Below are 13188 nucleotides of genomic sequence, written 5' to 3' on the forward strand. Positions count from 1 at the left end.
CTATTTTATAGTTCTGGGTCTCTTAATTTCTTTAGATTTTAACTATGTATGCTCTTGACACAATATTTATATTTGTGTCACCAAGCGGTGGCTTATACTATTGAGCAGTATTAGGAGGGCTAAAATTTATAAGATTAATACCACAATTATTATTTCTGATAATGTTGTTATAATGAATATAGTGAAATTTATCGCGATAGATACCTGACAAGATATTTAGAACGGAATAAATCAATAGATATGAGATTTATTACAAATTTTATTAGCACTAGAAGCAAATAGGAAGAAGTTGTATTGTGTCCTTTGTAATAGAATTATACTATTAACCATGCAATTGTAATGGTATAGTAGAGTGTTGATTTATTTGCTGATTCTGGTGAAATGATTTGATTACGGATTCTAGGAATAAATTAGGATCCTTAATTATCTCTATAATTATTCTTTGATTATTTGCTTCCTGTTTAGTTGTATTTCTTTGTGTATTGTTGACTTATTTGCTAACCCTAACTGATTCTAGGGATATGATTTGATTTGATTAGGATCCTTAATTATCTCTGTAATTATTATTTGATTATTTGCTTCCTGTTTAGATATAATTCTTTGTTTATAAATAGTCATATAAACCAATTGTAAAGATTAAGAGTGAAATACAAGAATTCTCCCAAAAATCATCATGGTATCAGAGCCTTTTCCTGATTTTAGAGTTCAAATTTAATTTTTTCCTCTTTAGGGTTTCAAAACCCTAAATCTACCTGTAGTAGGATAATATTTATTGTATATCACAATAGAGATTACAACCTATTTATACATGAGAGACGGTAACTAAACAGGAAGGAAAATCAAGCCTATGATTATACAATCCCTAAGATTAAGCAACTGACCCATCTATCAATATTTACTTCCTATGTTAACATATTTACTTTCTATAACTTATAACACTCCCCCTCAAGTTGGATCATAAATGTTAATCATGCCCAACTTGTTACATATATAATCAACTCGAGTCCCATTTAGAGCTTTAGTGAAAATATCTCCTAATTGTTCTCTAGTTCGGATATGTCATGTTGATATTATCTTTTGTTGGACCTTTTCACGAACAAAATGACAATCAATCTCGATGTGTTTAGTCCTCTCGTGAAATACTGGATTGGAGGCAATGTGGATAGCTGCTTGATTATCACACCACAACTTAGCAGGCACCGAATTTGTGAACCCAACTTCTTCCAACAGTTGACGTACCCACAAGATTTCACAAACGGCTTGTGCCATAGCTCGATATTCAGATTCAGCACTAGAACGGGAGACCACATTTTGCTTCTTACTTTTCCATGAGACCAAGTTACCTCCCACAAAAACACAATATCCAGTAATTGACCTCCTATCAACTTTCGAGCCTGCCCAATCAGCATCACAAAAGCATTAAATATTTGAGTGCCCATGGTTACCATAGAATAGGCCTCTCCCTGGGGCCCCTTTAAGGTAACAAAGAATCTGTCCCAGAGCATCCCACTGGGCAACAGTAGGAGAAGACATAAACTGACTTACCACACTCACTGAATATGCAATATCAAGACGAGTCACCGTCAAATAATTTAGCTTGCCAACTAATCTTCTATACCTTCCAGGATCTGCAAATGGCTCACTGTCTTCTGTGGTAAGTTGAAGGTTAGGGGTCATTGGGGCACTATAAGGCTTAGCACCCAATTTTCCTGTTTCTGCCAACAAATCAAGAACATATTTTCTTTGAGACAAGAAGATGCCTTTCTTACACCGCATAACTTCGATTCCCAAGAAATATTTCAAGGAACCCAAATCCTTTGTATGAAACTGTGTTTTAAGAAATTCTTTTAAGGATGTGATGCCAGCAATGTCACTTCCTGTGATAACGATATCATCCACATATACTACAAGCAGAATTACTCCACTATCAGAATTTCTATAAAACACTGAGTGATCACACTTACTCATCTTCATTCCAAACTGTTGGACCACCTCACTAAACCTGCCAAACCATGCCCGAGGACTCTGTTTCAAGCCATAAAGCGATTTTCGAAGTCTACAAACTTTACCTGACTCCCCCTGAGCAACAAAACCAGGTGGTTGCTCAATATAAACCTCCTCTTGAAGATCACCATGAAGAAAAGCATTTTTAATATCCAGTTGATGCAAAGGCCAATCATGAGTAGCCGCCAAGGAAATAAACAATCGGACAGATGCGAGCTTGGCAACTGGGGAGAATGTATCAGAATAGTCAACTCCATAAGTTTGTGCATAACCTTTGGCCACTAAACGGGCCTTGAGGCGAGCAATAGATCCATCAGGATTTACTTTCACTGCAAACACCCATTTGCACCCAATAGCCCGCTTTCCTGGGGGCAAGGACATCAACTCCCAAGTACTATTAGTGTCAAGGGCCATCATTTCCTCTTCCATTGCAGCACGCCAACCAGGATGGGACAAAGCCTCAATAACAGTTTTGGGAATTGAAATAGAATCTAAAGCAGTGACAAAACAACGAGAAGAGGAGGATAATTGATCATAAGAGACACAAGATGAAATAGGATAAGTGCAAGTACGTTTACCTTTGCGAAGAGCAATGGGCAAATCCAAATCAAACAATGAAGGATCAGTAGGAGCAGGATCGGTCGACGAAGAAGCGGGTAGCGGAACGGAGTCAGATTCCTCTAAGCGTCTGGAATACACATGAAAGATGGGAGGGCGACCTGGCACATGAGCAAAAGGTGTAGGAGTAGGCTGAGGAGACGAAGAGCGAACAGTGTATAACAAGAGGTCATCTTCCTCCTCCTGGGTGTTATAAACAGATGATGGCGGAAAAAACGGAGTGGACTCAAAGAATGTTACATCCGCAGACACAAGATACCGATTCAGATCAGGAGAAAAACAACGATACCCTTTCTGACGTCGAGAGTAGCCAAGGAAGACACATTTGAGTGATTTGGGATCCAATTTAGTAACCTGTGGACGAACATCACGAACAAAACAAGTACAACCAAAGAGACGCGGCTCAATAGGAAACAAAGATTTAGTGGGAAATAAAATGTTATAAGGGATATCACCATGAAGGACGGAGGAAGGCATGCGATTGATAAAAAAACAAGCAGTGGATACAGCATCAGCCCAAAAACATTTAGGTACCTTCATTTGGAATAAGAGGGCTCTGGCTACTTCAAGAAAATGTCGATTTTTTTTTCAGCAACTCCATTTTGTGAAGGAGTGGCAACACAAGAGGACTGATGAAGAATCCCTTTTTGTAACAAATAAGATTGAAATTCCCCAGAGAGATACTCTTTAGCATTATCACTTTGCAATATACGGATGGAAGTATTGAATTGGGTTTGGATTTCAGCATAAAATGCACAAAAAATAGAAAATAATTTTGAACGACTCTTCATTAAAAATAACCAAGTAGTACGAGAGAAATCATCAACAAAGGTAACAAAATACTTAAAGTCAGACTTAGACACAACAGGACAAGGACCCCAAACATCTGAATGGACTAACTCAAAGGGAGACGAAGCCCGTTTATTGACTCGAGACAGAGTAGATAAACAATGATGTTTGGCAAATTGACAAGACTCACAATCTAGAATAGACAAAGAATGAAACTGTGGATATAACTTCTTCAAAACCGAGAGAGAAGGATGCCTTAAACGACAATGAACATCAAAAGGTGTTAAACGCGTGGAGCATACCAGAGATCGAGGAGATCGAGGTAGTTGCTGATCCAAGACGTAAAGACCCTCTGACTCACTTCCTCTACCAATAATCTGCTTCGTCGAAAGATCTTGAAAAACACAGTGATCAGGAAAGAATGAGACACAACAATTCAATGCACGAGTGAGTTTACTCACGGAAAGCAAATTAAATACGAACTTAGGGAGACATAACACAGAGGATACAGAAAGAGAAGGGGTTAAGTTGACATGACCAGAACCCATGACAGACGATTTAGTGCCATCAGCAAGAGTAACATAAGAAGGCGATGTATGAGACTCAAGATTGGACAAAAGGGTAGAATTACCTGACATATGATCGGTAGCACCAGAATCAATAACCCATTTGGAGGATGAAGATACAAGACATGCAGTAGAGTTACCTGACTCGGCAATTGCAGTGATAGAGGAGTAATTAGAAGATTTTATAGATGCCTGGTATTGGATGAATTGTGCACACTCATCTGCAGATATCAAAATTCCCTGATCGGAAGATCCATTCAATTTGTGTTCCGTGATTTTAGTCATCATAGGAATCACATCAGTTACAGTGGTGGTTTTAACTTCAGCCATAAGGACAACCAACCCAAAAACGATAGCAACAAAAGAAACACAGAATCAGAAAACAGTACCCGGCATGAACAGTACCACGTGAACAGTGCCGATGAACAGTACCGTGAACAGTGCCGGTGAACAGTACCAACTAAAACACCTCCACCCAACACTCGAACGACAAACAAACCTCAAATCTGACAAGGAGTCGGTGTGGTGACTCCAGCGATGGTGAGATCCAAATGTTACCCTTTATGGATAACCCAAATGAACGGAGCCCTAAGTCTCCAAAAAAAAATTTTAAAATTTTACGAGAGAAAAAAGAGAAAAAAAATCTCTATGAAAAAGGCTCTGATACCATGTAGTAGGATAATATTTATTGTATATCACAATAGAGATTACAACCTATTTATACATGAGAGACGGTAACTAAACAGGAAGGAAAATCAAGCCTATGATTATACAATCCCTAAGATTAAGCAACTGACCCATCTATCAATATTTACTTCCTATATTAACATATTTACTTTCTATAACTTATAACACTACCTTTTTTGGTACTAACCCATCTAGGAGCCTTTTCTCCTCTCACCGCCGGCACCAAAACTGTCGCCGGCCGATCGCCCAGCTCCGACGCCGAAAAAGCCGCACGTGAGGCTCACGCGCCTCCCTTTCCCAGCGCGTGACCAATCGCCTGACGCTGCTTCGTGGCTCCGATCACTTCGGCGATGATTCCGACCATCTTTCCGGCCTTCCCGTGCCACTACCCGGTCCTTTGGTGAATCGATTGGGCTCTCTTGTGTGTACAACCTTGGATACCTCCTATTCTTTCACGGTTCACAAATCTTTACCATGGCAGAAGGTAAAAGGATCTCGATTCCTAACTCTGATTCCTCGTCCTCTGGTGTCACATCTAACTTTGTAAAATCAAGTAATGCTTCCTCTCTTAATAATATTCCATGAATTATCGATTCTGGTGTGAATAGACACATGACAGGCTCTTCTAAAAGCTTTCTCAATTATTTTCCTTCTCTAACCAAAGATAGTGTCAGAATTGCTGATGGCTCTTTTGCTCCCATATCCGGAACAGGTTCTGTTATTTGCACATCCAACATTAAATTATCATCTGTCCTTCATGTTCCCCACTTTCCTGTCAACTTTTTATCTGTCAGTGCTATTACCAATGCCCTTAATTGTAAAATTGAATTCTTTCCTGATCATTGTGTTATTCAGGATCTTCACACAGGAAAGAGGATTGGCAATGGTAGGCTGCATGATGGCTTATATATGTTGGAAGGTGATCCAGGTTCTTCGATATCTCAAGCCTGTTTTGGAGAAAATAAAGATGTCAATCAGGAAATAATATAGTGGCACAGACGGTTAGGGCATCCATCATTTTTTGCCTTAGAAAAACTTTATCCTAATTTGTTTGCTAGAACTCAGTTTGATTCTCTATTTTGTGATGCTTGTGAGTATGCTAAACACACTAGAACATCCTATCCTTTAAGTCATAATAAAAGTCAAATTCCTTTTGCGACTATTTATTCTGATGTTTGGGGACTTACTCAAACTGTCTCCTTGTTTGGTAATCGATGGTTTGTCACCTTTATTGATTGTTGCACTCGAATGACTTGGGTCTATTTGATTAAAGCTAAAAGTGATGTCTTTTCTTGTTTTCAATCCTTTCATAAGATGGTTTGTACTCAATTTGATACTAAGGTGAAAATTTTGAGAACTGACAATGGAAGAGAATACATGGATAGTAGCTTTTCTGCTTATTTGGAGAGTAATGGGATAATACACCAGACTAGTTGTCCTTATACTAGTGCTCAGAATGGCATTGCTGAGAGGAAAAATAGGCATCTATTGGAGGTAGCTCGATCTCTTATGTTCACCATGAATCTACCCAAAGCATATTGGGGAGATGCAATTCTTGCATCTGCTTACCTTATCAATAGAATGCCTCTCAAGACCCTTGACTTTATGAGTCCTTTGGCGGTTCTACAAGGGAAGAATTCATATGTTGTTCCACCAAAAGTATTTAGGTGTGTTTGCTTTGTCCATACTAGGACGGCAGGAAAACTGGATCCCAAGGCCCTTAAATGTGCGTTTGTTGGGTATTCTCCAACACAGAAATGATACAAGTGTTATCATCCTCCCTCTAGGAAATACTTAGTTAGTATGGATGTTACCTTCCGAGAAACTGAACCTTACTTCAGTACCACCCACTCACCTCTTCAGGGGGAGAATAATGAGCAAGAAGAGGTGATCCCGAATTCTGTGATTCTAAATGATATGGTTCAACTAGAAAGTTTGAGTTCTAGTAGACAGGGGGAGATGTCCAATCAGGGAGAGAGAACTGGTCGTTTGGACAAGCCAGATTTGAGAAGATATTCGAGGAGAGACAAGGCAGAAGAAGCCATTATGCAGTCTACTCAGAGTCAAGAATCTTCTCCTGGTGAGTTACCCAGTCATGAATCTTCTTCTAGTGAGTTACCCATAACTCTTTCTTCTGGTGAGTTACCCATAACTCTTGAATGTTTCAATGACTTAGATAAACCTATTACACAAAGAAAAGGGGTCAGATCTTGTACTAAACACCCTATTTCTAACTTTGTTTCTTATGAATCTTTATCTCCTTCCTATAGAGCATTTGCCTTGTCTATTTCCTCTGTGTCTATTCCACAGGATTGGAAGAAAGCTCTTGCAGATCCTAAATGGAAGAAAGCAATGATTGAAGAGATGAAAGCATTGGCTAAAAATGAGACTTGGGAGCTTGTCACTCTCCCACCTGAGAAGAAACTCGTTGGCTGTAAATAGGTGTTCACAGTGAAACACAAAGCTGATGGTACAATTGAACGATTTAAGGCCAGATTGGTTGCTAAAGGATTCGCCCAAACCTATGGAGTGGATTACCAAGAGACATTTGCCCCAGTTGCAAAAATGAACCCAATCAGAGTTTTGTTATCCTGCTCAGCCAACCTGGACTGGGACTTGCAACAGTTTGATGTGAAGAATGCTTTCCTCCATGGAGATTTAGAGGAAGAAGTGTTCATGGAAATTCCTCCTGGGTTCGCTGATGAGAAGACACAAGGAAAAAGGCGTGCAGGTTAAAAAGGCTTTGTATGGGCTAAAACAATCTCCTAGAGCTTGGTTTGACAGGTTTAGCAGAGCCATGATGTCCTTTGGTTACCAACAAAGCAATGCTGATCACACTCTGTTTATCAAACATCACAAGAGTAAGATCACCCTTCTTATTGTTTATGTTGATGATATAGTGGTGACAGGCAATGACAAAGAGGAAATGACTCAACTAAAGAGGTTGTTAGCCCAGGAATTTGAAATCAAAGATCTAGGAAAACTGCAATATTTCCTAGGTATCGAGGTGGCTAGATCAGAAAAAGGAATTTTCATCTCCCAAAGAAAGTACATTCTGGATCTGTTGGAAGAAACTGGTATGATGGGGTGTAAACCAGCAGAATCTCCCATTGAAAGTAATCACAAGCTGGAAGCAGGAACTAGTGAGTCCGTGGATATTGGAAGATACCAAAGATTGGTAGAAAGGTTGATTTATCTCTCACACACTCGACCGGATATAGCCTATGCTGTTAGCTTAGTCAACCAATTCATGCATGACCCTCCCGAGACTCATATGCAAGCTATACTTCGCATCTTAAGATACCTAAAGTCTGCTTCAGGGAAAGGACTTCTTTACTCCAAACATGGTCACCTCCAAGTTGAAACTTTTACAGATGCAGATTGGGCAGGATCTCTCGATGACAGGAGATCCACCTCTGGCTACTGCACAGTTATGGGAGAGAACCTTGTCACTTGGAGGAGCAAAAAACAAAGTGTTGTTGCTCGATCAAGTGCTGAAGCAGAATACAGAGCAATGGCCCAAGGTGTGTGTGAACTCTTATGGTTACAGAAGTTATTGGAGGAGTTGAGATTGCTCGAGAGAGACAAGATAACTTTATATTGTGACAATAAAGCTGCTATAAGTATAGCATAAAATCCAGTCCAACATGACCGGACGAAGCACATTGAAATTGATCGGCACTTCATTAAAGAAAAATTAACAGACCGTCTTGAGCCTAGTTCATGTGACTTCTACTGGGCAACTTGCAGATGTGTTTACTAAAGGGCTCAACAACAAGATCTACCATAATCTGATTTGCAAGTTGGGCATGTGCGACATCTTTGCACCAACTTGAGGGGGAGTGTTGACTTATTTGCTAACCCTAACTGATTCTAGGGATATGATTTGATTTGATTTGATTAGGATCCTTAATTATCTCTGTAATTATTATTTGATTATTTGCTTCCTATTTAGATATAATTCTTTGTCTATAAATAGTCATATAAACCAATTGTAAAGATTAAGAGTGAAATACAAGAATTTTCTAAATTCTCCCAAAAATCTTCATGTATAACTAATCATGTAAATCACTTGTACATATAAGAGTGGAATATAAGAATACTCTAAAATTCTCCAAAATTCCCCATGGAATCAGAGCTTTTTTCTAATTTTAGGGTTTAAATTCTATTTTTTTTCTTTAGGGTTTATAAAACCCCTAGATCTACCTTTTCGGTGTTGGAGCTGGACGGTTTGACCGGCGATGGTCCAGCGATCTTCCTAGTGGCGGCGGTGAGAGGTGAAAAGGTTCCTAGTAGTTTATCTATATACATGATTATTTGTTTGCTCTATTTTATTATTTGTTTGTAATCACCCACTGAGCATTAGCTCAGCCTATTGGTTTACCTCACGTAGGTTGTAGATAAAGTAGGCACAGTGGAGGTCATCAGAGATCTACATCAGACATCAAGGTCATTATCATAGTTGGTTGTTTTGAGTCTCCGAGTCACTGTACAGTTATATTTTGGCATGTATATATTAAATAGAGTGGGTTATGAAGGTTATGCAAAACAAATAATGTAATTATGTATGGATAAAGAAAAAGAGCTAAGCGTTTGCATGTGATGCTATCCATGGAAAAATAAAGGGTGATGTTATGAAATGTGTGCTAAATTAAAGAATAGTAAGATATCAAATGACACTTGATAGTATAATTATAAGTGTGATTTTCATATGTACTACAGGTTAAAATGCTGACGAAATAGAGGAAACTTTGCCAAAATATTTATTTAAAATCTCACATTTACTTTAACCACTTAATGAAATTTACTTGATAATTACAGTTAAAGGAAATTGTTTAGTTTTAAAATATCTAAAAAGGTATAGTTTGTGACATTTCTTGTTCTGTCTACACTTTGATAGGATAAGGGGTGTTATAGGAAATAGGCAAGGCAAAGGCTTTATAGGAAGGAGACAAGGATTCATAAGAAACAAAGTTAGAAATAGTGTGTTTAGTGCAAGATCTAACCTCTTTTCTTTGTGCAATAGATTTATCTAAGTCATTGGAGTATTTAAGAGTTGTGAGTAACTCACCAGAAGAAAGAGTTGTGGGTAACTCACCAGAAGAAAGAGTCGTGGGTAACTCACCAGAAGAAGATTTTTGACTCTGAGTAGACTGCATAATGGCTTTTTCTGCCTTATCTCTCCTAGAATACCTTCTCAAATCTGGCTTGTCCAAACGACTAATTCTCTCTCCGTGATTGGACATCTCCCCCTACCTACTAGAACTCAAACTCTCTAGTTAAACCATATCATCCAGAATCACAGAATTCGGGATCACCTCTTATTATTCATTATTCTCCCCATGAAGAGGTGAGTGGGTAGTACTGAAGTAGGGTTCAATTTCTCGGAAGGTAACATCCATACTGACTAAGTATTTCCTAGAGGGAGGGTGATAACACTTGTATCCCTTCTGGGTTGAATCCCACATCGGTTGTGGAAGGGGGTAATGTGCCCCTTATATGGACCATAGGCACTCCAAATTTAACAAGTATAAATCTTGTAAAAAGATTGAAAGCAAGAAACCACATCACTATTTAGTGCAGCAATAAAAAAAAGTAACAAACCAACGATTACCAGATAGTGGGACCGTTTGAGTAGATCCCCAAACTTCAAAATGGATGGTCACAAAAGGGATCATACTTCTATCATTATTGGAGGGATAAGAGGTTTTTGTATGCTTAGCACACTCACAAGTATTACAAACTAAAAAAAACCATATTGAGTCTTGGAAAATAAATCATGATAAAATTTCTCTAAAACAAAGAAGAATGAGTGTCCTAACCATCAATGCCACTATACGTTTCCTTGTTGACATCCTGATTTCTTTCAAAAAGAGTCCGAGGTGAATTCAAACTCAGATTCCCTTCCAACATATATAAGCCATTATGCAGTCTACCATAGTCAATCTTATTCTCAGTTTGAAAGTTCTGAATAACACAATGGTCAAGAAAAAACTCAATTTTACAGTTAAGAGCTTTGGTAAGAGTTTTGACAGATAAAAGATTAAAAGGGAAATGAGAAATATGGAGAACAAAAGATAGTTTAATATTAGAAGTACAAACAATCGATCCGGTTCCAAAGACAGAAACAAAAAAAAACCATCGGTTATCCTGATTGTATCCTTTTGTAGACATGGAAAGTAATTAAGGAAGCATTTAGAGGAACCCATTATGTATCTATTTACACCATAATCAATAATCTATAGAGTAGTATCAAAAACACGTACATCACTTTCATTAATACCTTCTTATCTAACATTTTAAAGGTAAAAAGGGGCCAGCAACACAAAGAGGCAGGAACAACCAAGTTACTGTTGAAACACCTTGAAAAGCTCAAAGGAGAATCCGGTCATGGAACAAGGCCGACTAGAGGTGCGACATGCTGGAAAGAGGGCCGGAAAGGAGCGTCGACGAAAAAGGACTTGGAGAAAGGCTTATGTGCTGACATGTGGAAGAAGACGCAGAATGTTGTGGCAGCGCGTGAGGGCATGTGCGTGCTCGAAGCGAGGTCACGTCACCGGGGATCGGCCGGAAATTTGATGGGCTTCCCTTCGGGAGGGTTGGTGTCCCTTGATATAGCCGCCTAGAAGCTTGACCTATTAATTAACCTTAACTTTTTGTGCCAGATTTGAAATCTATGCCAATTAAAGTGTCTTGAATCTATGCCAATTAAAGTGGCAAGACTATGATACCATAAAGAATTTTGAGAGAAATTTTTAATTCTATTCTAATTGAATTGATTTTTACAAGGTTTGAATATTTATACACAAAGAATCAATCTAAATTAAGAATATTTACAATAAGAATAAAATTCCTATAATCAAGTCTAATTAGAATTCCAAAGACCTGAATCCTCCTAATTAGGAAGCTTTTATATTGGTTAACAGGATTATAATGGCAAGATGTTGGAGTCATTAACTATTTCATTCATTAAACATCAAATTTTACATGATTATAGCAAGCATACCATCTCTATATCAAAAAGGAAATATAAGGGTTACATACAAATAAAATTGCAAGTAATAGATTCATTTCTAAACCTTAATTGGTAAGAATCACCATGTAAATCTACCTGAGTATAGTTTGAGACGAGAACAATTCGATCATCAGTTTGCCTACGTAAATGGGCCAATAATCGAGCCAAAACATGCATTTTACCAGAAAGTTCAACCCATGCCCCATCACCACCACTCCATGTACCAGATCTAGTTGAGGTAGAAAAGAAAGCAATCACTCATCACTCAAGGAAAAGGAAAAAATGTAATTACTTAAAAAGAAAACAGGAAAGAAGTAGTATATAAAACACAATGAATTCTTACCTCCCAGAGAACATCTCTGAAGGGAAAAATCGAATACAGTCCTCAAAACCCGAAGTTCCTGGACTTCCACTTCTTATGGTATCATATATGAGCTGCATAGGCAACTTAACTTCTTTAAGCAAGAATGGGTTCAGAACTCAGTGAACAAATTAGAATCAAAAGGAACATGATAATATCCTATAGCAAGTAAATTAGATTTACTAAGAGCCTTATGAAGCCAATATAGCAACTAACAAAGAAAAAACTAAAGTTGTGATGATCTTAGTTGAAATAGCTTAATTATTGAGTTAAGAGTTTGAAGATTATGTAATGCACTGTCATGATATTCAATAGCTTCAATTTAACAAGTTACTTCCTGTGGAATGGAGACTTCACTCACGCACATTGTGCGGATTATTTATTATTTTATTTTAATAATATAATTTAATATTTTTGTATATTTTGTATTTTAAAGCACACTATAAAATTTTATTAATTATAAAGTTCTTAATTAATTATAGTTTTATTTCAAATGTTCATGAATAATTTTTAAATAGTAATTTTTATAATTTTATATATATTTATAGGACTTTTAGATAATTATATTATTATATTTTTGTGTAAGGTAAAAATTTTAGTATTTAAAATCTAAAAATATTTAGAAAACAGTTGACACATTAATTTTTATATATAAAATATGAAAATAGGTGTTGAATCCAACATTGGTTGTGGAGAGGGGTAATGTGCCCCTTATATGGGCCATAGGCACTCCTCCCACTTGAGTTAGCTTTTGAGGTGAGTTAGGCTTGGCCCAAATTTAATATGGTATCAGAGTCTCCCCATTTGATATTGGGTCTCCCATAAATATGTCACGCATCAATAAAATTCTGAACGTGAGGGGGTATGTTAAATCCCACATCGGTTGTGGAAAGGGGTAATGTGCCCCTTATATGGGCCATAGGCACTGCTCCCCTTTAAGCTAACTTTTAGGGTGAGTTAGGTCTGACCCAAATTTAACAATAAGAACTAAAAAAGTCATGCCACATGTCACTTTTTAAGCATTGTTATTAACATAGGTCGTAAGCTCTTTAGAACTTGTTGAATCCCACATCGGTTATGGAAAAGGGTAATGTGCCCCTTATATAAGCCATAGGCACTCTTCCCCTTGACCTAGCTTTTAGGGTGAG

General features: G+C 37.7%; 1 protein-coding gene across 3 annotated transcripts in view; it reads right to left on the reverse strand.

Moving 5' to 3' along the window:
* LOC110618504 (protein CHROMATIN REMODELING 25) overlaps nucleotides 1-13188 on the reverse strand; it is a 39369-nt gene that overhangs the window by 4259 nt on the left and 21922 nt on the right. For 2 of the 3 annotated variants that reach the window (XM_021761646.2, XM_021761643.2), the window contains 2 exons: nucleotides 12023-12114; nucleotides 11776-11908 (listed from right to left, as the gene is read on the reverse strand). The exons of the other annotated variant lie outside the window; for it this stretch is intronic. In XM_021761646.2, coding sequence (XP_021617338.1) covers nucleotides 11776-11908; nucleotides 12023-12114 — 225 coding nt within the window. The remainder of the gene's footprint in view (nucleotides 1-11775; nucleotides 11909-12022; nucleotides 12115-13188) is intronic. 3 annotated transcript variants of the gene reach the window in all.

This window comes from Manihot esculenta, chromosome 7 (assembly GCF_001659605.2).
Source record: "Manihot esculenta cultivar AM560-2 chromosome 7, M.esculenta_v8, whole genome shotgun sequence".
In the NCBI taxonomy this organism is placed as follows: Eukaryota; Viridiplantae; Streptophyta; class Magnoliopsida; order Malpighiales; family Euphorbiaceae; genus Manihot; species Manihot esculenta.